General features: G+C 36.0%; 1 protein-coding gene across 4 annotated transcripts in view; it reads right to left on the reverse strand.

The window, feature by feature from the left end:
* Positions 1 to 8,512: 8,512 nt before the first annotated feature.
* The window catches only part of LOC122145693 (WD repeat-containing protein 87-like), a 40,241-nt gene continuing 23,316 nt past the window's right edge, over positions 8,513 to 25,437 (reverse strand). For 2 of the 4 annotated variants that reach the window (XM_042761102.1, XM_042761103.1), the window contains 5 exons: positions 18,088 to 18,218; positions 14,929 to 15,018; positions 12,833 to 12,889; positions 8,794 to 8,940; positions 8,515 to 8,717 (listed from right to left, as the gene is read on the reverse strand). In XM_042761102.1, coding sequence (XP_042617036.1) covers positions 8,670 to 8,717; positions 8,794 to 8,940; positions 12,833 to 12,889; positions 14,929 to 15,018; positions 18,088 to 18,216 — 471 coding nt within the window. In that variant the 5' untranslated portion in view covers positions 18,217 to 18,218 and the 3' untranslated portion in view covers positions 8,515 to 8,669. Of the gene's footprint in view, positions 8,718 to 8,793; positions 8,941 to 12,832; positions 12,890 to 14,928; positions 15,019 to 18,087; positions 18,219 to 25,437 lie in introns of all 4 variants that reach the window. The other 2 variants (XM_042761104.1, XM_042761105.1) reach the window with 2 other exon arrangements.

Below are 25,437 nucleotides of genomic sequence, written 5' to 3' on the forward strand. Positions count from 1 at the left end.
GCATTTAAATTTATTGCCATATCAGCTCCATTGAAAGATGTATCAGTATTAAATGGCAGATACAAATTCAACAGTATAATGTACGGTGACTGAGAGTGCTCAACGCACTGCATAATAAATAAATAAATAAATAAATAAAACATAAAAAAAACACATGGAAACAGAAAAAAACACCTGCAAATTAAGAAACCATCTTCATCAATTTGACAACACACACGCTGTAAATACTCACAACACAAACAAAGCTACGCACTGCAAATACAACACAAACAAAAACAAATATGAACAGACCACATCAGAAATGTTTAAGAGAACCACAAAGTGACGAACATGGCTGGGACATGCTTATCAATGTTTTCTCTGAAAGGTGTTTATTTGAACATCCTGATCATACTATTCCTTAGTTTTTTATTATTATTATTATTATTATTAGCCTATAAGCATACAAAATACACAATTACTGTAACTGTGAAAGAATGTAAGGATTTTAGAGACAAAAATTAACCATATGGTTTTACTATTAAAATTAATTAATCAATTAATTCATTAATAGGCTACACAATTCTACTCAAATATAACTATGATGTCTATCATGTCTATGATAAACTATGTCTATGATGCTCCAAAATTCAGCAGCGGTCACAATCAGGTCTTGCTCGGTTTTATAGTTTCATTGTCATGTTCTGTTTAGTTTCTGTGTCATGGTTTTAATTGTCTCTGTTCTCATTCATTTGTTACCACATTTTCTCGTTAGTTACACATCTGTTAATTACCTCTTTCGGTGTATTAAAGCCCTCTGTTTCCTCAGATCAATGTTTTGCATTAATGTCACTGTTTAAGGTGTATGTATAGTTTTGCTTTGTCTTTTCATTAAAGTCTTCATGGATCTCAATCTGTTTTTGATTAACGTTTATTTTTGATTTGTATTTTTATTTTTGTTTTGTTTGATCTCAATCATTCTGTGTCACGCTCTCTGCTTTGGATTAATCTACAAGCTGTTACGTGACAATGGCGTTCCAAGAGTGATGATAAATACTGTAACAGCACTCTTTATGTCACTTCTCTTGTCTGTGTTTGTGAGCGGTGTGGAACCAGAATGAAATAGTAATGCACCGAAATTAAAATTCTGGTTGGTACCAAGGAGCTCATAATTATGATGTATAATAAAACACTAAAAACTAAAACTTGTCTATTTAAATTTAAATATAGGTATCACAATATTAGAATGTGCAGTATGAAAATTGGTTATTCATTTTCTAAAGATTACATTTCACAGTGTTTTAAAGATTCACTTTAAGTGAGCTAAATGATGGCCAAGGTGATCTAAATGTTAAAATAGGGAAAATGTGCAGCACAATTACATACTGAGCAGACATATAGTTTATACAGAATATATACAATATCAACCAATATTGAATGGATATGGTAATTTATGGCAAAATTCATAAATTCGACTTCAAACAACTGAATCAATATGTGTCCAACTGTCCTGCTGCTTTACTGCAGTGAATTCCACTGTAAAAAATAAAATAAAAAATCCACTGTAAAAGGACTGCGCAAAATGAAAGTCTCTAGTGCTTTAACGACCCAATTAATCTACTAAATATAGTGCAGAATATAATGTATATTGGGGCAAATATTTACTGATTACATAGTGTACTGATTCAGTGACATTGTGATAACTATAGTGTTTAACACAATTCTGTATTTTCAGCAAAGCATAATTATAAGCATCTCCATGCTAATTTTGACTGCAAAATGACACAAAGATGCTGACAATGTTTTATAAAAGCAAATTCAGAAATTTGAAGCCACAAAAATCACACACACACAGACACACATTTTGAAGCCACATAAAACAAATATACAGAGACTGTTTTATAAAAGCAAATTCTATATTGATGCTTTGGCTATATTTATATAAAGTCACAAAAAAAGCTAAATCTTGATGCTTTGGCTTATTTGGGATATATATAGACACAAAGCTTGATGCTTTGGCCTCTTTTGGATTTTTTTTTTTTTTATTAAAAAAATAAATACAGAAACTTGCCAAATTTTGTTGGTAAGTTACTTCTAACTTCTGATTCACAGAGCTATTATATAAACGCACACTTACAATAATTACCCGTGTACTCGTATCATAGCCGTGCTGATATTCACTACAACAGCATTCTGAATTAGTACACTTCAAATATGGCTCATTCAGTCAGAATTTAGTGTCAGAAGCATCCTATTATTTCTCGATATTTACAAACTCACATCTGCAGTCACAGGCTGGCATATATAATGAATGCTAGAGATTCTCAGACAGAAAGCAGCGAAGCCTGTTTGCTCCCTGAAGCGTGTCTGTGGTGCCTCACTGATAGCAGCTCTACATTAGATTATTAGACTCCAGAGAGAGCCGATCCCAGATTGGATAATATTATTCTTTCCCCTGGCTGATGATGCATTACAAAAATAAGAAGCACTGTAACAGATGTCTCGCAGGGTGAAAATAATAAATCACACAGACTACTGCGCGCACACACATACGCTATATTAGTTCTGTGAGTTAACTTGCGTGATTTATTGGACTTGGTGAAGGCCCTGGATGGAGTCTCCTCAGTGCACCTAACTTCCCTTGCAAGCATCATTAAGACTACACTGCTAATTGTGTTGTTTTAAAAGAGTGGAAGCTGATAATGACTCCATTAGTGATTCACCAACGCTTCTGTTTCCTTGGAATTGAGCCAGGAGGAGCAACATGGACATGCACAAGGGAAAACCACTGACAGATGAATGGGATAAATGAAACAAGCAAGCAGAGGGAAGGAGAGAATATGAATGTTCCTTAAGTTGATATAAACTAGTAAAAGGTGGTAAAGGCAAGGCGAGGTTTGACAACCATAAGAAAAATGTGGACATTTGATACTTTGAGGCTGTCTGATTGGCTAACTAAATTGACTTACACTGCAGAAAAAGGCACATTAATCTCAACTTTTTAAATGAGACATAGACATGCTGTATAAATGCATAAACAGGAAGCAAATTTGCAGAAAACTATGTAGTTAAAAGGTGATTCTCGTTTATTATTATCTTAACTTACACTTCAGGATCAGTTTGAACATAATTCCAAATATAAATATAACTTCTTCAAAGTTTTCATTTAGATGGATTTGAAATCTTAAGGGTTTAACTAGTCAGCCTGGCAAGACCAGAAAGTGAATTAAAATAATAATAATAATAATAATAATAATAATAATAATAATAATAATAATAATAATAATAATAATAATGTATAATACTCTTCTCCTTCTTCTTATATATTAAGAGTCTACTTTTCATCATCATCATCATTTTTATTATTTGTGCATTATTAGTAGTAGTAATGATTCATTATTATTAATACTATTGTTATTGTTATTAGTATTATATAAAGAGTCTACTTTTCAAGAATAATAATAATAAGAATACACATTACTGTCATTAATAATGATTTGTGAATTATTATTATTATTTAAAAGTAAACTCTTTATATCATAATACATTATTATTATGATGAATATTATCATTAATAATTAATAATTGATATTCTATTCTATTAATGAAATGTAGACACTTGAATATAGATTTCTATATCACACTATCCTATATTGTTGAAATTTTTGAGACAAATGAATGAAGCTTTCATTTGAAGTTGACGAATATTGAAATGAATAGGAGTTTTGAAAAATGAGATTGAAGACTCCATGTGTGTCAGCAGCCTAATAAAATATTTTATCCTACATGGAGTTGGTCGCATAATCTTGGCCGACATGTTCACATGACCAGCTATCTTACAGCAATTCTAAAACTTTATTTCTGTAATTCATCATTTGGAGCAGTTTTAGAACAATGGCATCAGTAATTGAAAACTTCTGCGGGATACTGCATCCACACCTCTAGGTGTCAGTATAAGCCCAAGATGACATATGATCCAAAGCAACATAAACAAAAAATTACTGAGTGCACCTTGTTGAGTCCTTGGAAGGAATTGACAGCGGTGTGTCACGTGACAGCATTATAATCAGTCTAATTTTCTAAGCTCCTATTTCAGTCGCAAACTCATCACACAGACAACAGCCTGTGGCTATTTCAGATGAGATTTAGACTGACAGAGAGAGAGGAGGTTAGACACACTTTTTATGGAGCTCTCTCGGTCTCTTCCACCACTGATTAATTTCATACTAGATCGGTTGGCCAGCAGTGTTATTAGCATAAAATTTCCATGGATCAGGCCCTGCAATAAAACCCCGTCATCAAGTCACTTGTCAAACACACAATTTCAAATCTCATTTAGTTTCTAATATCATTTTCATACCAGGCGGAGGGGTGTAGAGAGAGGTGGTGGTGGTGGTGGTGGTGGGGGTGATCAGAAGGTGGAGGGCTTGAACAGAGACAGGAATGTGTTGTGTAAAGGATAAACGGAGTCATCGATCAAAATTAAAAGAGCTGAGCTGAGCTTCATGATTAAAAATTCTACGGATCAGCATCAAGTGTTTATCAGGTGTATTGATTGAGTATTCTATGGAAGCAGACGTTTGCAGGATCTACGGATCAGCATCAAGTGTTTATCAGGTGGTTGAGAAGCACTGGATCTTTTAGAGGACCTCAAGTGTTACACAAGCAGTCAGCGTTTGCTAACAATCATCTACTATACAATAATCTAATGCTACTGTGAACGAAAATAAATTTTCACACTTTGTAAATAAAATCAGTGCTTCCTGATGCGCAGAACTAGCAAACAAGACACTAAAGGCCTGTTCCCAACAAAGGGCAATAACTATGACTATAAATTTCACACTTTGTAACAGGTGTTCTAATAATTAATTATACTGAATGTAAAGTTTAAATAAATAAATGTGACTGCACAATACGATCAGTCTCAGTTACGGTAAATGCAGTGAACTCCATGTCTGCTTGTGCTGCGAGTTTAATGTGCATTTTGGAATGCAACATGCATTAGGTTTTATTTATTTTCACATTCACATAATATCCAACATTTCTGTGGACAGAAGATTATAGCACTGCAAAAATAAAAAGCACAAGCATTTGAAATGTTTAAAGTTTAAGAGTTGGACATAAACATAAAGAACTTATAACGTAAATTAGATTATTACATAATCAATTTTTTTTTTAATTTTACAGTACAATTGTAATTTACAACAGTAATGAATTCCTGACTTCATCTTTGTAATTTAAGGTAATATAATGTAATATATTATTATTATTATTATTATTATTATTATTATTATTATTAAATACCAGTGTGAATGCAATGTGGACTACGACACTAAAGAGATGTTTGAGTCCACTTTATAGTGCAGCTACAAATTCAAAGCTTGCAAAACAAAAACAAAAAAACAACCCATAAAAAACAAATACAAAAACCATCAAAAACCAATCAAACAAACAAATAAATAAATAAAATGTATTGTATAGTTTTTGTTTAATGTATTTAGACCTATTAGCTAGGAAACTGCGGATAATAAATAGCACACTACCGTTTAATGAAACTTCCACTGACTCATAAAGTGGCTGCCACTACAAAAGTCTTTCAGATGCTGTAATAAAGTATGATAAACATTAATTTCATACCCCCCACCCCCCCACTCACAGACACCTAAAGCAAAGCTGAAGGCACAGACACTAATTATGAAAAATAACACTGGTTTGGAGAGAGTAGAGTGGGTGGGTGTGGTTGTTTCATTTTAATAAGGACAGAAAATCAATGCAATTTAATCAATCTTGCCTAATTAAAAAAATCTATATTGTGAAACAATCAAGGTGCATAAACAAGATTAAAATAAATGAAGGAACTGTGCCATGAGCAAGGGAGGGCCTAATTAAAGGAAGTTAATTGGAATTCCATGCCTAAGTGTGGATTGTCGATGCAGCAGACAGGAAATAATACACGTGAGTGCGCTCACCGGAGAGCTCACAAACACCCTTCAGCTAAACACACTCAAGCCCTTCACCACAACAAACTCATGCTTACTCCAGATCTTTCTTAGGTCTCAAAACCCAGACCGGCCAATTTGTGAGTTTTAGTGTGTTTGTACTGTGTGTTTGAGTGTTTAGCTGTTTGTAAAAGGAGTCTGTGTCACGCTGGAGCTGTGCCGTGTTTTGTTTGTTGTTCTCCATCATTTCTTCTCTCCGTTTCAGGATCTCCTGTAGTCTGCTCACCTCCTTCTGTAGGGCCACAACCTCCTCCTCCCTTGACGTGACCTGCTGCATCTGCTCTGCCAGCTAAACACGCCACAGTCAAACAAATGACAATTGTCACAATCTCTAGCTGGAGTGCCCGTGAGCTTCATTAGAGGGCACTCCATTCCAGACTCTTGCCACTTCACCCTGGACTCCATTTCCCATAATCCTTTGCCCAGACTCATCATCAATTGCAATCACCTGTCTCTCATCACCTCATCAGTCTCACACTATAAGAACAGCACACACATGCTCACATCGCTGGTGATTGAATGTTTAGCCCTTCCGTGTTTTCTAGTTTCCATGTTCCTGGTTTATGATTGTTTGCTGCCTGCCCTGACCTTCACCTGTTTAGTGAATTACTCTTTTGGATTGCCTTGTATGTACAGTTTCGCTGGTGTTTGACCTTGCCTGTTTGACTACGCTCTACTAATAAAGCCTGCAAGTGGATTCCTACTGCGTTGTCACAGCGCCTCCATCGTTACAACAATATTAAACTGTACATTTATAGTAAAGCAGTATGGCTATTTTGATCTCATTTTATCACGTGTGCAGAATAAATATAAATATTTAAATGTTTTTGATAGAAGTCTCTTATGCTCACTAAGGCTGCATTTATTTGATTAAAAGTATTACAATTAAAAACAACTTCTATTTTAATACATTTTAAAATGTCATTTATTCTTGATAGTAAAGCTGAATTTTCAGCATCAATACTCCAGTCCTCATTGTCACATGATCCTTCAGAAATCATTCTAATATGCTGATTTGTTGATCAATTATTATCGATTAAAATTGGAGCTTAATTATTAATGATGGCTCTTATTATTTAGGTGCTAACTATTTAGGTGATATATACATAAAAAAAAAAAAAAAAAAAAAAACACACACACAAAATTTAGGTACACACACACACACACACAGTGTTTCACAAACTGACTAATTGCAAACTTGGCATCCCATTTTTTTTTCCACAAATGTTTGCAAATGCAGACATGGCTAGATGCTTGATCTTATGCACCTATGGCAATGGGTCTAATTGAAGCACCAATACGTTTCAATACGTTTGTCCATATAGTGTGTATATATGACAACAGAGCAGGAAAGGAATGGGACAGAAAAAGCAGGAAAGTACAGAAGCCTGAGGGAATTCAGTATGAAACGTGGCTGTGGCACAGAGGCGTGATATATAAGGTCTATCAAATTCATCCCTCTTTCATTAAATGTCTCTCTATAATCCTGCACCATCACCCTTATAGAGCAAAGTTTTTTCAGATGAAGTATTCTCTTTCTCTTTCTCTCGGTTGTCTGTCTCTCCCGTCTCCTCAGCCGTCTGCTTGGATTAAAATGACATCTCCCCTTGAGTCTTAGGAAATGCCACATGAAGCGGTTCCTAACAAACCTGATGTGCAAGAAGGGGGGAGAGTGGACAGGGGTGTGGTGGTGGTGGTGGGGGAAAGGATGGATGTGCCCTTCAGCAAAAATGAATTTTCCAATTGCAGTTAGTTCTACCATGAATAAATAAACAAATGAATAATTGAGAGGGCAACATAAATAAATAACATCACAAACATTTCACAGGCACTCATAAGTTCGGAAGATAACTGGGGCTGAATGCTAATGATAAAAACAGTACATGGAGCAGAATCCAATGCATTATTCACTGCTCACTCGCTCTGAAAAAAGTCTAAATAAATTAATAAATATGAAAAAGAAAATCTCTCAAAGAACTCAAAACATCCAGTCAGCACTGAAGTGACAGGTTTGTCCTATTTATAACACACAAGGACACTCTGCCAAACAAATAACTGACCAGTCAGAGATGTAAAAATAAACCAGAACAGCTTCTACTTCAATTGACAGGTTATGAAAAGTTTGGCTGCGAGCACACGGGGGGAAGCAGGAGACGGGCCGGGCGTCAGGTCCATCTTTATTCCTCTGAGTATGTGAGTGAGAGTGGATGGACTTGATCCTGCTTGCACTCTGTCCACGGAGGCCCACAGGATGTACCACAACTGTTTTCAACACTAATAATATTTTTTCAACACTAATAAGAAATGTTTCTTTATTAGAATGATTTGTGTATTATAATTATTTCTGGAGTATTGGTTAGAGAGTTTGACTCCTAACCCTAAGGATGTGGGTGTGTGTGTATGCACTTTGGATGGGTTAAATTCTAAAGCACGAATTTAAAGCACAAATTCTGAGTATGGGTCACCATACTTGGCTGTATGTCACGTCACTTTCACTTTTTACTGTAATAATATTTCATTAAAGCAGCTTTGGTGAGCATAAGAGACTCTGAATCTGACCCCCAACTTTTCAATAAAGGTGTACATCACTGTATTTTCAATCTGTATATGTCACAGACACCTATAAAAGTTGTCAAAGACTAAATGATTGACAGGTGTTCCTCACCTCCTCTTCCTCCTCTTGTGCAGCAGTCAGATTCTCGAGCGGTCCGCCGCCTGCAGGTCATCTCTACTGGACACCTACAGCACACACAGCTTTTACTCTACAGGAACCCTTACCAGACACTGTTTTACCCAAGTATTTGGTGTGATGTACCTCGTCCTGCTCTGTGAGCTGCATGCAGTCTTTCTGCTGGATGTCACAGTTCAGCGCAGCTACTCTGGTGCCCAGGAGATCCCTCTGATGTTCTGCTTCCTGTTGCTCACACTGCAGCCTGGAGACTGTGGACTGCTCTTCTACCAGCTGTTCAAACACATACACAGAAACAGAGATGCAAGATTTCTTATTAGATGTCATGTTGCATCATGCCGGTCAGTGGATGTGTTTATAGATGTGCAGATCATGGAGGCTGGAGAGGGTGTAGCCAGTGGTGTATTGATACAGATCAGTCTTAAGCTCAGTACATCTCTGATCTAGACCTGCTTGCTGCTTTTCTAACACAACACATTACACGCACTCGTTTATTCCAACTGAGCAGCAGACTACTGGATAAACAATCAATAAAACTGGTAAAGCCAATAAAATCAAAACATGGAAAGGCAGGGTTGTGGCAACAGTTACATTTTTGAAAATTCGAAATACTTTCTCGCATTGATTTAATGCTAAACATGCGCGAAAATAATAAATACTATTAACTCAAATACAGTATGCACATATATATACTGTAGGTATATATATACACACTTCTATATTCAGCCAGGATGCACTGCATTTGGCTCTTCTATTCATCAAATCATCCTGAAAAAAAAAAAATAATCATGGTTTCTGCAACAATTTGAAGCAGAAAAAAACTCTTTTCAACATTGATAATAAGAAATGTTTCTTGAGCAAGAAATCAGCATATTATAATGATTTCTGAAGGATCATCTGACTCTGAAGACTGGAGTAATGATGCTAAAAATTCTCACACTGACCCGTCCGACAGACCCTAAGCAGGCGTCAATTAAAAACAGCAGGGTTCAATCCAAACAAACAAAAGAAAGAAAGCAAAACAAACAAAAATGATCTTCTGTTTCTATATAAAGACAGTACTAGAATATTAAGTTCCATCATTTCTGTGCTCTATGCATTCTGGAAGCAGGGCAAATTGCAGATTTAAGGAAATGGTTCAATTTTTAGGGAGCGAGCTGCAGCCTATCTCACATTAAATGGCTAATTGGATAACGTGGACCAAAACCACTTTGTCTGTTATCATTGGAAATGATTGTGGATTACACATAATTATCTGCTAAAGTACCATTCCCCCCTTTATTCCAAACATAATGATCCAACTTCATATAAAATATGATTCTAGCATCTTTCTGTAAGTGGATGTAGGATATAAAGCAGAGAATAGACCGTCTAATCAAATTGCCTACAGTAATCATTAAGGGGAACACAAAACAAATTGAAGCAGCAGGGTGCCTTGGAATATATTGTAAGAATTTGGACTGGGCAAGTTGAGTGTTGGGGTTTAGGGTCATGTAAAGGTCACAAGCGAACTTGAGCTTGAAGGTGAAGTTTGAAATTTGTATTTTTGTGTAATGACAAAATACATTGTCTTGACCCAGTTTTTTTGTCCTTTGATTAGGGGCGACATTGGGGGGGGTTCTAGGTTGCCAAGAGAACCTTTGGTGGCAACGACTCCAAAACGGACACATTTCAAATGACTGGATTTGGCAATTGGGGGAAAAAAAAGAAAAAAAAAACCTGTCTGTCGTTTTACTGGACAATCAAGTTATGACATTTTGATTATAATGATGATAACAAAAAAGTATTTATTAACATGCAAACTAAACAAACTAAATGGAATATCAGGCTATCAAGTATAAGCTTGTAATTGTTAGCAAATTGAATTGCTATTGTTTTGTTTCTTTCCTCTGTTAAAGTGCAAAGGTCTTTGTGTAGGTGCAAATCAATGATTAAAAACCCATGTTCACATACATTAAACATGTTTTAAAGTGTGTGTGGAGGAAAGGGGCGGAGCTCAAAAAGCTTCATATTCTTCCTATATTATGAGCCATTAAAGCCAGATGTATCAAATATGATACTCAACAAAAATCAAATATGATTACAAAAATGAATATGATAACAAAAATGAAGTTTGTTAGTTTTTAATTCTGCATGGTTTCCACGTCTTGACCAATAAATTTCCATTCTTTTTTCCATGATATTATAAGAAGCCGGTTAAATAGATCCTTAGACTGACTTCCTGTCTCCAGTTTGAAAAAAACCCCCACATCTACTCTGTTTGAGCTTTGGTTCAGTTATGTGCGCTGACACATTGAGCCACAGTGCTCAAGTGGGAAACTCAAGTTTGAATCTGGCTTGCAACATATCCTGATATCGTCCATCTTTGCTATAATTTCCTGTCCTATTTCTCACAGCCAACACACTGAGCTGAAGAGATGTCAAGACCATATACAGTACTGTATATCCATCACAGCTTTAGCCAGTATATTCTGAAAAAACATCAGTTGAATCCTCAGTAAGACATTCTATATTTATTTAAATCTTTTAATGAATGTTGCATTACACCGAGACTGATGCCCAAACACACACACGAAAAGCAAGTTAGTTTAGACGTGACCTTGTCCATCAACTCTTAAACACTAGAATCTTTAATGTGTTTTCCCAGACATTGTCTCAAAGAGATGTGTGTATTTTATGAACCAATGGACTCCTGTGGTGAAAGGTTGAGTGCGTAGAAGTCCATGTGAATGAAATGAGCGTAAGTAAGTGTGAAAATATACTATGGCAGGCACTTCGGTGGACCCCTCTATTAATCAAGCTGTCTGCACTATGTTTAGAAAGTAATCTTGTCCGAGGAGCAGAAGAAAACACAGCGGTAAGTGGTGGTTGGTCGCACTTTGAAGCAGCTGCTTTACGGAGGTCCCGAAGCACATGGAGGCCACGCTGTAAAAACAAGAGCATCTCAGAGCTTGCCCTCAGCTTACCCTCACCAATACACGGGTCCAGCCTACCTAAAGCCAAAAGTATGCTTCCCTTGTCTGCATTTTCTCCAACTCCACAGATCGTGTGACATCCATCGTCCGTCCAAAACAAGTGATTTTAGTGCTTGGAAAAAAAAAAGAGGTCCACTAGATGGGCCAAATGTATCCATCTGCGCTCTAAGTCAGTGGTGTAAACTGGAAAATAAAGCATATCTTAACCTCTGTCTGCTTTACTCTTCAGGGCCAGAATGGATCATAGTGGAAAAGTAGTCTTCCAACAATCAATTAGTGAGGTTAGTAACCCCCCATAATAATAATTATTATTAATATTTTTACTACTCCATGAGTTTTGGGGTCAGACCACCCAGGAATAATATAATATAATATAATATAATATAATATAATATAATATAAAATAATATAATATAATATAATATAATATAATATAATATAATATAATATAATATAATATAATATAATAATAAATTTTTAGGTAAAAGTTTACAGAAATAATATGATTACACCATACTTATTTTATTCTATTGACAGACATAGTTTTATCTTGCTTTGTGGGTCTGTATATCTAACAAAAGTCAAGGTAAAAAAAAAGGTAAAAATTTATATATAAATATACAATAAGTGTATATTCATAAAAATGTGCATTTTATAAAAAGTTAAAAATGATATTTCCCAGATAATATTTTACACAATACTACTACTACTAATAGTACATTATATATATATATATATATATATATATATATATATATATATATATATATATATTCGTATATATATATATATATATATATTCGTATAGATATTCATAGTATAAATGTATTTTAGTATCCACAGTATTATAGGAAGAGGGACCCTTCTGACTAGTCGATTTAGAAAACATGTCGTTTTGCAGCTTTTCATTACTGGCCTGCTGAGTACTGTACCTCCTGATGCTGAGATCTGGCCTTTGCAGCACATTAATATTAGATTTCATTTCAAGGCCAGTCATAATACTAGATATTGTTTTGATCAGAGTCATCACTGGCGTTTGTGTAGGCATGCGCGTGGGGTCTCGGTTTGTTAAGTGTCTAACACATGCGGTTGCAGCTCTAATTCAAACTATGGCAAGGTTATGACTGGCACTTAACTGCGGCGAGGAAGACACTGCTTAGAAGCTAATAGGCAGTGGATTGTCTAGAGACCTTGTCCTTGAGTTGCTCTTCTCTCAGTTGTTCCAGCTCCTTGGCCTTTACACAATCCTATAACAAGACAAAGGGAGAGATGAAGAGAACAGAGAGGTGATGTGGCATGAATGTGTAAGAACAACAGGAAAAGAAAATAAAGGAAATGCACAGTCTTTCAGAGTGTCCTAGAGAAGATGCTCTACCTGATCTTTCCTCTGTAGGTAAACTACAGGAGAATTCAACAATGGATTTTTGTTATATTGTGTGCATTGACGGATATCCTCTTTTTTTCTTATTCTTTTGTAGTGGAAAACACACGCAAGGTCTCATGCAAGGTTTAAGCATTAATCACAAGCAATGAAACTTTTATTTTCTAGGCATGTTTTGTTAAGCTTAGAAATGCTGTGATGATTAGTTTAACAGATAAGTAAGAATATAAACCCAAAATACAATGAAGCAATAAAACATGACAAAACAGAAGGCTGTCTTTTCAGGCAACATAGCAAACAGAAACTTTAACAAAAAAAAAAGTAACTAGAGTGTACTTACATGTACAAAAAAAGTAATGCATAATTTTATTAATTGCATAATTTAATAATTTATTATAATTGCCCAATGAATTTGGTTGTGAAGGGAAAATCTGGTGTATTATTTGTTGTCAATATTCCACAACAATGCAAACAATGTCCCTAAATTAACATTAGACTCCTCAGCATATTTTTCAAATGTAATTAAAAATTAATCGAATTAAACCATGACCAAACCATCAGATTTAATGCTGCATTATATAATTCAGCAAATAATCACAATCAAATTAAATATTTACATCCCAGCACTAAATTTGATCTTTTTTCTCTGTTCTTTCTTAATTTAACTATGAGAGAAATACTATAGTCTTGATTGGATTCTAGACATTACTGGAAGCAAATGGAGACCGAAAGCTTTTCAGCAGGTGCTTGTAATGACACTCTGCTCACAGTCCTGAAACTATAAAAACTCAATCTACACTATCAGAAAAAAATGGCACAAAGCTGTCCAATGTAGACTTTAGGTACTAATATGCACTTTTAAAGTACTACTACATACTTTCAAGGTATTAATATGCAGTGCTGGGTGTTAACATTACATGTAATCTGGATTATGTAATCAGATTCCAAAAATTAAATACTTGTAATTAGATTATATTACTTCTTAAAATGCTCATAATCAGATTACAGTTACTTTTTATTCATAATTTGATCATTTTCTTTTCTCTTTAATTTTCCTTTCTAAAATTCTACCGCTTTTATACATTTGGCAAGTCCTCCAGCTTTTCATCAGCTCACAACCCCCCTTTAGTTTGGGAAACCCTGGCCTAATGTAATGCTTAATACACTTCATGATGTTGATAACAATTAATTGTGTATATTTTTGGTAGAATGTAATATATTTTTTGTAAGTTTATATTAAATTATTTGTGTTATATTTTATATTACATTACAAACTGTAATTTCTGTCATGTAATTTCTAATCAGTAACAGACTACAATTTGTATCTACTCAGCACTGCTTACAGTATATGTACTATTTAGTTGTTAAGGTACAGAGATGTACCTTTTTAGCTTTTGTACCTTAGGGTACTACCCCAGTTACAGCGTATGGTGTGGAGATAAAGCTGAGAAACTGTACTTAGTATGACCCCTGAGCTTCCTCTTCCTCTTAACCTGTGCATTAACTTTACCAATGCTGTGGCACTTAAAATGAAAGGTCCATCACAGAAAGCAGCAGATGATCAGAGCTCAGGAGAGCTGAGGTAGAGAAAGAGAAATATAGCAACGTGTAAAAGTGGCGAACTGTTCTATTTTATTGTGCTGTGTATAACACGCTGCTGTGTTCTGAGCTTTGAGCACCATCAAGAGTACAGCGGAAGTCTTGAGACGAAAAAGGGTCAGACGTGTCAAGGATTTCAGAGACCCAGCAGGCCCAACCATCAGGGAGCCTTTTACTTTTTAAAAGAAATACAAATGACAAATAAAGAAGTGTGAACTTCAAGCTCACAGGCAATCGGAGCTACGTTTTGTAAAAGTGCACCCCAAAGTGCATGTACAGGAGGCTATTATGTAGGGTTTCGCTGACCTCTCTCTCCTTTTCAAGCAGTGCCAGCGTCTTGTCAACCTCTCTTTGGAGTTCATCAATCTGCAGCACTTTCAGCCGATGCTCTTCTTCCTACACACACACATGAACAAAGGCAACTGAAGGTGAGAAGCACAGGGAGGCAAGACTTCGTTAAAAGTGTCAAGCGGATGCCTTTGCATAATGCATATCGCACCTTTGAGATGATCCATTAGCAGGTTGCGGCGTGGGAGCCGCTAAATGAGCTGACTTGACTCCATAGAAAAGACATAATATCCTCCCTTTCTTTCTTTATGAGTGGACAGTGGATGAACAATCAAAGCCCGAGCGGGGCCTAGTCATGAGGGGACCTTTAACCCCCGCCTCCCGTTTGTCCCTTCTACCCAGACATTGATTTATAATTTTAATATCTCTAATTTCCACCGCAGCGGCGCTTTCCAAATGTCATTTTCCAATTTGTGTCAAACCGCGTGACCATTTTTCTTAATACGGCTTATGACAATCTCAGCAGCAGTGCGGATATGCAATTCAGATGGAGTGTTGTACAGGCACGGACGTAGCCGGTTTGTGTGTTTATCTTAATCAACGACTCAACGTTTTGGGACGGGGTCGCAGACTAAGCAGCCGCCTGTTTACAACAGGGGGGAAAATTGGGTTTGCTGAGCAAAATGGCTGCAGGGGACGAAAATAATAATTTTGCCGTAAATCTGGTAATTACATTTACCGTAATAAGAGTTATGATGGCAGTAATGATAATCTATTAAAATATGCATCAACATTAAGAGCTGGAAATGGAAGGTGGGATGGGCTCGTGGTCGTTATGTGAATATTTATGATAATTAAAACAGGGCCTCCCCCTTTTTAGCAGCGTGGACTCTTTTCACAGACTGTGATGATGCTTTTCCACAGTTATTAACCTCGTAAATCTAGCTAGTTTTTTATATTTTCATTATTTAAAAAATTATGTACATTTATAACACTATACTTTGTGTTATATAACCTTGGCATTAAATGACAGAAAACTAGTTAGCGCTGTTGCTTAAGTGTTTCTAACACAACGTCTGAGGGAGTGATTATGCAATCTTATCCAAAGTTTGTTGTCAACATTCCACTTACATTCCACAATATTCCATTCCACTTGTGTCTTCGGCTTTTTTTTAAAGTAACATAATTTTAAATTGCAATAAAGAATTAATTCAGTTAAACCATGACCAAACCTCAGATTAAATGATGCATTATATCACTAAACAAAGAAACAAAAAAAAAAAAAAAAAAAAAAAAAAAAAAAAAAAAAAACGTGTGAACTCTTTTCCCGCCAGAGTATTATTTTTAAGTTTCCAGTCAGTGGCAGCATATTTGATATTTGATAATATTCTTCAATCTTTCATGACCCCCAGAATATTTTGTAGTGTGAGTATGTAAACAGTGAATACTTCAAAAGAAAGAACAAAGCCTCTGTTATTTGCTGGACCTGTCTGCTGCTTTTGACACTGTTAATCACCAGATTCTCCTGTCCACCCTCAGAAAGATGGGCATCTCTGGAACCGCACTCCAGTGGCTTAACTCCTACCTTTCTGATAGATCCTTCATGGTGTCTTGGAGGGGTGAAGTCTCTAAGTCACAACAACTTGCTACTGGGGTTCCTCAAGGCTCAGTACTTGGACCGCTTCTCTTCTCCATCTACATGACGTCATTAGGATCTGTCATTCAGAAGCATGGCTTTTCCTATCACTGCTACGCTGATGACACTCAACTCTACTTCTCATTCCAACCAGATGACCCGACGGTAGTTGCTCGCATTTCAGCCTGTCTGAGTGACATTTCTAGCTGGATGAATGACCATCACCTTCAGCTCAACCTTACTAAGACTGAACTGCTGGTGGTTCCAGCTAACCCATCGTTTCATCACAACTTCTCTATACAGCTGGGTTCGTCAACCATAACTCCTTCCAGGACAGCCAGAAACCTAGGAGTTGTGATGGATCATCAGTTAAGCTTCACAGACCATATTGCTACAACGACCTGGTCCTGCAGATTTGCCTTATACAACATTAGGAAGATTAGACCCTTCCTGTCAGAGCAAGCCACCCAACTTCTTGTCCAAGCTCTTGTTCTCTCCAGATTGGACTATTGCAATGCTCTCCTGGCGGGCCTTCCTGCATGTACTATCAAGCCTCTACAACTGATCCAGAATGCAGCAGCGGGGGTTGTCTTCAATGAGCCAAAAACAGCTCATGTTACTCCTCTCCTCATCAGGTTACACTGGCTACCAGTAGCTGCTCGCATCAAATTCAAGGTACTGATGCTTGCCTACAAAACGACCACTGGCACGGCGCCAACATACCTAAACTCACTAGTTCAATCTTATGCACCCTCCAGAAGTTTGCGCTCTGCAAGTGAACGATGCCTTGTGGTGCCATCCTAAAGAGGTTCAAAATCACTCTCACTGACTTTTTCCTGGACTGCGCCCAGCTGGTGGAATGACCTCCTGATCTCAATTGGAACAGCTGAGTCTTTACTCATTTTCAAAAAACATCTAAAGACTCATCTTTTTCGCCTGCACTTAACCAACTAATACTAGTACTTACCTTTTCTTTCTCTTGTCTATCATATTCAAAAAAAAAAAAAAAAAAACCCTGGCTACGTGTTCTGTACTAGACTAACTGAGACTTGTCATAGCACTTGTATACCGTTGTTGTTTCTCTCGTTGATCTGATTGTTTCTACTGTTCTCATTTGTAAGTCGCTTTGGATAAAAGCGTCTGCTAAATGATTAAATGTAAATGTAAATGTAAATGTTATTACACAAAAAACAAACAAATAATTTTATTCTAGCTTCATTCATTAGGTCTGTAACAGCGCCCCCTACCATATAACAGTGAAAACAGTGATTGCTGGAATAATTTGTCAATGGTGGGAAAGCATCATCATAAACTATGGAAAATTTCTTCAATGGCAGGAAAATAATTAACACGACTTATTACAATCTAGAGATTTTGTATTTTGCTATTTGAGCAAATGGCAACACAACCATTATATTTGCTGTAGCTTCCATTCGCCACTAGAGTAGTTTACCCAACTAAAACAACTTCCATTTCTGAGGAATGTGAAAAGGGTCCATTACTTCTCATGCTAAGGAGAAGAAAGTTTTGGTTGGCTGTACCCCGAGTGTTTGGCATGGTGGAGCTCCTCTCTGACACCATCGAGCTGCTCTTGAAGGAAGGATCTCTCTTTCCTCCACTCCTCCTCTCTCGCTTTCAGGTCCTCTTGTGCCCTCCGGAGCCAACACCATTCCTGTAGTTACACACACACACATTATGGGTCATACAAATGTTTAAAAGCAAAGGAAATGGATTCTATGATACCTAATTTTGGCCAAATTCAAAGGCACCTTACAGTTTTGCGCCACATACAGTACAGACCCTCAACTAACAGTAGAACAGTTCACCTCTTCTGACCTTTACCTTCAGATTTCATGCAGCTATTGACCCACGCTGAGCGACGATCTAAGTCTTGCTTCTCGGTCAAAAAAAAAAAAAAAAGGAATAAGTTGTCGGAAATGAAATTTCAATTCATCCAGTCCCTTTATACATTGGTGCAAGAGCTGGTGAGGAGAGCAGTGGGATCAATAGTGTTTAGACAGCAGAGCAGATTTTCTAAGAGCCGAATCAATAGGAAGGAGAGAGGGAAAAATACCTCGGCTTTTCTTTGGGTGTTGCAGTAAATACGAACAAATCAGTGGCCTTAGGCTAAATGGATTGACCAGCCGTTTCCGATTCCTGTGCTGTAAATAAAGATCTGTTGTGAAAGCTCTGCCCGGGTCCCTGAGAGGGGGAAGAGACAACCACCATTTCGAAGTGCTCTCACACACACCTGCACTTAACCTGGACACACGCGGTGAACTGACACACGGGGGAACCGCCCTCAGACGTGACATCATCAGCTCTCCCTGTGGCCAAACTCATGAATCATGCGCTGTGCTGATTCCAACAAAACACTTACTGGTTTTTTTTTTTTTTTTTTTTTTTTTTTTTTTTACTTTGGGTCCCAAGGCTCTTTTATTAAAACTAACAGATTTATATATGAAGAAATTACTTTATCATGCCTTCATTATTACTTTTTGCTATTTTTCAAAGGCAAACATGTATGTATAGACTTGTTTTACCCCTGTCCCTGATTCAGACTATCCATCTTAAACTATGAAAATCCATCATTAAAATAGGAAGTTATGGCATCATCTTCACCATGAACAATCAATCAGTGAGTCATTTTACCATGACTCCTTAAGATATGAAAAAAAAAAAAAAAAAAAAAAAAAAAAAAAAAAAAAAAAGCAAGTAAATAATTATATTTATCAAATCAAAACAAGCCCAGAAAAACAAGATGAAGGGGTTGGCCATTTCATTAAAAAAAAAAAAATAAAAAAAAAAATAAAATGCTATTAAACACAACATCATTTGAGATGTTTTGAGAATTAAAAACAAAATGAAATAAAATAAAATAAAACAACATAATGTGCATGTATGTCCACTGTTGTACAGTGTTAGTGGATAAGTTAACTTCTGAGAGTGTAAAAAACAAATGTTGTGGTGGTGATACTATTTTATTTTTTGGTGAATTTTTTTATTTTTTGTTTTTTGATGTGTTTTTAATATGTTTTTTTTTATTTTTTTTTATTATGATATGAATGAAAACATTTAACATGTCTATAAAATTCAGAATGACTTTGTCATTTAAATCTATTTACTTCATAATGTTATTTGTTTAAAATTTCCAGCTCTGTATCAGTTTCTGAACCGCAGACTTTCAGTGTGGTCTTAGACTTCTGGATCTCACTGTACATTTATTTTACATTTCCACCCAGCACTTCTGAATGATAGTTCTCTTTCCATTTACAGCTGTTGCTGTGAGGAGAGTGATCCTTAATGAAGAGGTTGAACTCGGCCACCTCCGTGACTTTGGTCTAATTACTGACGAACACCACAGGCTAGCGAGGGCAAACTGTGCAGAAGTGCATGATATATGAGCGCACTCCGCAATCCTCAGCCAAAACAAAAACACATCACAAAAGCCAAAGCAATAAAAGTACCGTCTCGCTCCAAAAGAAAACATTAATCAATAAAATGGAGAGAAATGTAAGTATGAACCCTCGCAGCAGGAAAGAGGGTGGACTCACTGACTTGCCCATGTTTGGTCAGGTTATATGGGTTAAGATGAGATCTTCTTCTACATTGTCATGATCAGCCCATTCCACAAAGAGAATGAGTGAGAATGTCTGAAAAATAAAATAAAGTAAAATAAAATAAAAATAATTATATGTAAAGAAATATAAATATGTTGTTTTATGTGCTTTAATTAGCTTAATTTTTTGTTTTTTATATTTTTGATTTAACTGTATTTTTTTTTGTGATTTTTTTTTTTTATTATTGTTATTTATATATTGAGACAGTCAGTTTAAAAAATCCACATGGCAAATATTGTTCATAGTTTATATAGTGTGATATAAAGCCCTCCTGATTTTTACATTCTTTTAATTAACTTAGTTTGAAGTTGAACAATTTAATGTTTTTCCCAAGCGAATGAAACAGAATGCAGAGGACATCTAAGTAAGAACAATTTGATAATGAGAGAGGGTTATTAAGCTGTGCTTAAGTAACAGAACATCCAGACATGTGCGGCTGTCCCTTGTAACAAGTGTGGTGTTTGCATATTCACTGCTGTTTGTTTGCCGCCCTTCCGATCGTAATTTTTATTTATTTAGTTTTTTTGCATGGTGTGGGCACTCTTAATTGTTTCAGCTCATCAAACAAATTTAAATAGAGTCAAAGAGAATACACTAAAACACACAGCATTTAGTTAACATTCTGAAAACAAAACATCCAAAACTGTTCCACTTCTGTGGACAGAAGGGGTTTTGCCCCCCTGTGTAAAACTGGGTTTATCACACCTGAGGTTCATCTAGCCACACAATGTTACCTTCCCGCCTGATACTGCACACTGTCGCTGAAAGCTCCTTATAAGTAACCTGTGACAACGTGAAGAGACCAAAAGACCGACAAAAAGCGAGACAGTCATGCGAGATCCAATAGGAACTTCAGAAACAAGGCCGAACTGACAAAGATTCAAGCACTGTGAGGGACTGGTAATCTCCGCGGACAACGTGAGATCTAAAGACCATTTCTAAAGACTTTGGGGACTCCAGAGAACATTACAGTGATGATACCATTGCTCACACAGCCACAAACATGGAGCCAGTGAGAAGACGTTCCGAGGAGTGGCCGGCTGACCAAAGTTACCATCAAAAATTGCGATGACATTCTTAGACCCAGGTCCAAGAGACCCCACAACAATGATTCCAGAGAGTGTGCAAGCCTCACTTCGCCCAGTAAGGTCACATTAACATAAGAAAGAGAGTTAAATGGTATGCATAGAGTTCCGAAGACAAAACGCATGCTTCAGCACCAAAGAACATATATGCCAGACATATATCTTATGATATGGGAAAATACTGTGGAGTGACGATCAAAAGTTGAATTGGACGGTGTGTGTCCCGAGCTCTCATCACATAATTCATCTGGAAAAACGAAACAGTACCAACGTGAAATATGGTGGTGGTCACTGTGAGGTGCCATATGGGCTGCGAAGACTGTGCTGTCATGGAATGCAGCCCCTGCAGCTGTCCTGAAGGACAGTAGCTTGTGTCCAGAGGCACTCCGGACATGCAGCCGATCCCGTTTGTGCCATTCTCTAAGTGGAATCCAGCAGCGTGTGACTCCAATAAATATGACAATGAAAACACAGCTGGTACCTACCAGGGGCCGAGGGATGAATGAAGGGGCCTCCCAGCACCCATCAACAACACTTTGAATAATAAATCTTAGGGAATTACATCATAAGGACACGTTTATAGAGCATTGATTCACGGTGGTAAAGCGCTGAGGTATTAGCTTTAATAACACAGGCTGGAGTCAGGCACTTGCTCTTTCCTGACAAATGCGGGCAAATCAATTAATTCCACTGACATTCCCCCTGAAAGCACACAATATAAATTCAGCATGCCCACGACTTTCGTGTTTTTGTTTTATCCCCCTGGGGCGAATGTGTGAGCCAGTTTCTTACTTTTTATATTGCCTAATTTTGAAATATTCCACCGGAATAAAAAAAAAAAAAAAAAACATTTTTTTTTTTTTTGAGAACTTTGTCTTAAAAGGTTACAGGATCTGGAGCGAAGGAGAAAGACAAGTAGCTGTAGATGAATCTCTCTGTTATTAGAAAGCATAAGGTGCTCTATTCTCCTGCTGTTGATATTCTGCCTATCAATCCCCAGAGACTCGTGCAGCACCGCTTCAAGGGTAAAACATAGCTCAGACTCAGAGCGCTAGTGCTAATGGCCTTAGGAAGGAATCAGGGGAGTCTGGCTGGAAACACTGAAGGAAGACAATAATAGTGACAAGAGATCAGGAAAGCACTAGAATCTTTTGAAACAGACTCAATGTTTTGATGTCTAAGGTTTTTAGGATTGAATTGGCTAGGTAGGGTTTTTTAATGTTTTGGTGTGACGTTTCATACGCTCTCCAAGACTGCATCTCTTGATTAAAAATCCAGTGGTTTATTAATATTGTTAAATGTTTTGATTTTTTGATTTAAATTTTTGTTATCATAAATATTGTTAAATATTTTATTTATTCTTGCGATCAAATCTGCATTTTCAGCATCATTACTCCAGTCTTCAGTGTCACATGATTCTTCAGAAATCATCTAATATGCTTATTTGCTGCTCAAGAAATGGATTATTATCAGTGTGTAAAATATAACACATTAATTGATTTGATTAAATTCTAAGATGTTTTAATAGTTATATAGATAAGTACACAGCAAATGTATATGGCAAATCGCTATTCAAATGAGCTACTACTGTAAAATACAGTTTAGGACCGAAGTTTAAATACAGCAAGCAATGATTGCTTAATATATTTTTGGAAACCATGATGCATTTTTCAGGAGTCTTCCGAAATCACTGAATTTATTTGAAATAAAAATGAGTTTACAACACTTTACATTAAGGTTCCATTTGTTAACATTAGTTAACTATAGTACATTAGTTAGCATGAACTAAGAACGAAAAATACTTCTAAGGCATTTATGTTCTCTGTTTTGTATGAGGACTTTTATGTTGCTTCCTGTCTGGTGAACTTTTGTTTTCAAGGCTGAGTGTTTGGTGTGCTCATTCTGTTCCTCCATCTTGGATTTGTTACCTTGAGGAATTAATTTGTACCTTTGCTTTGCCTATCAAACTCACTGCGTTTGGATCCAGCTCTCCCTCATTTTTGAGTTCACCCTACATTAGTAAATGTTAATTTCAACTTTATTATCCTTAGCAGATACTGATATTATATTAGGGCTGTCATGATTAATCTATGTTATACACTATATTTAATGATTTAATTCAGATTAAAATCCACAAGCTATCTGTTTAATTCTGACTCCTGATTCTAGATTCTTTCAGATATATATTTGTTATAATTTCCATTTTGATTACATATATCACCAAAAGAAAACAGGGATGTGTTTCGGACTGATTCATATAATTTTTTTTAATGATTCATTAAAAGAAGCTATCGGCTCATAAGAGTATAGGTCTGGGCAATTTTCCAGATTTTTTCGATAGAATTTAATGTTTTTGCCACGATTAAATTTTTTATAAATTGAGGAATCATGATTTTGAATAGAAATATTACTAAATGTTAGAATTAGACACTTTTTTAGAAAAATTTTTAGAAATTTTTTGACACTTTTGTGTTGACAAAGATGCGATGTGGGCAGTGGAATAGGAAAAAAATGCAGGAAGATGGGAGTTGAACTTCTTTTAACTTGAACGCCACATTTTTAGAATGCCGTTTCATGCATGAGATGCAATACACGCAAGCACAACAGTCAAACGTGTCCATGTTTACATAGAAAAAAATGTGGAAAAGCAGAATAAAAACCTATAAAGAACTACTATTGTATGTCTAAAAATTTCACGTTTGCATCATGGTGACAGGCTGAAAGCTGCTATTTATTGTTTTTACAGAACATTTATAGCCTAGTTAATAATAGTCTGCTGGTGTTATACCTTCAGTCAGTTTGAATTTTAATTACCTTGACTTTTGATGTTTTTTAAAGCATTTTGCTTGTATTATTTCTGAACATATAATATTTATAAGACAAGTTTGTAGAAGATGTAGTTGTAGCTCATGCATCTTTTTTGCAAAGATATTTAACGTTAACAAGTGATTTGTTTAGCATTTACATTATGTTGACAACTTCATGTGTGGTGCACTTAAAATAGAAATTTCTTTAACTAGAGGGTTTATAAAGAACAAGTTACTTGAATCATGTGGTTACATCTTCAAGTTGACTAGTTAGTTAAAAATCGTAAAAATCGAGAATCGGTCAAAAATCGAGAATCGGTCAAACGTTCTGAAAAAAAATCTAGATTTGCCATATCGCCCAGCCCTACAAGAGTGATTCATTTCTGGAATCTGGCTAAGCTGGTTATGTTGCATCTTTCTGATTCACTATAGAGAACCAGCTCATAAAAGTAATTATTTTGTAAAACAAACTACAGAGAATAGAGAATCTATCAGCCTTATCATTCTTTTCATTATCATTCAATAAACATGCCTAAAACCAGCATTCTCATTCTTATCTCTCCTATAAATCCTATAAAACCTGAAATCGTTACTTTGAATTGTTCTGAAAAACCGTTATACAACATCTCATAGTATGATAATAAGTATAGTAATATATATAGTCATATATATGAATATATATTATATAAATCAGCATAAAGTTTTGTTTAATGACATAATATCTATTTATGTGTACAGGGTCTATTATTATGTATTATAAAAATAACACACACATAAATTAGTATTTAGAAAAGATTTACAGGTATATACATTAATATTTATATTCTTTATGTTATTAATCTATACAAATAATTGAATATATAAACATAACATGTATCTTCTTAATAGCTATTCTGCATGTGTTGTATTTGCTAAAATACACCTGTATACACACATGTATTATGTAAACAAAACGTTACATTAGCGATGTTGAATCCGGATTAATCATGTTGACAGCCAATATGAGCTACAGTATATAGTATAGTAATATAATATATATTATATATATATATATATATATTATTTTTTTCCCCTACTGCCCAGCCCTAGTGTAATTACAGTAAGCTAGATTGTGTTTGTTTCAACCTGATGTTATTAACCTTCCCCGCACTGCAGTGTCTAGGTTTTCCATATCTTCAGTTGAGCTGATCAGCTAATGACCAGAAATGTCCTGCTAGGACCACCATGTAAAACCATCGGCCATCTGTTTTCCAGCAGTGTCTCTCTTTGAATTTACCTCTCCATCCGCTGTCCACTGATGCACAGTCCATAAATATTGTCTTATCACTATTGTCATCATCATCATTTTTCCCAATACTCTCCCAGACAGGGAAATTCTG

The sequence above is a fragment of the Cyprinus carpio genome, chromosome A7, assembly GCF_018340385.1.
Source record: "Cyprinus carpio isolate SPL01 chromosome A7, ASM1834038v1, whole genome shotgun sequence".
Lineage (NCBI taxonomy): Eukaryota > Metazoa > Chordata > Actinopteri > Cypriniformes > Cyprinidae > Cyprinus > Cyprinus carpio.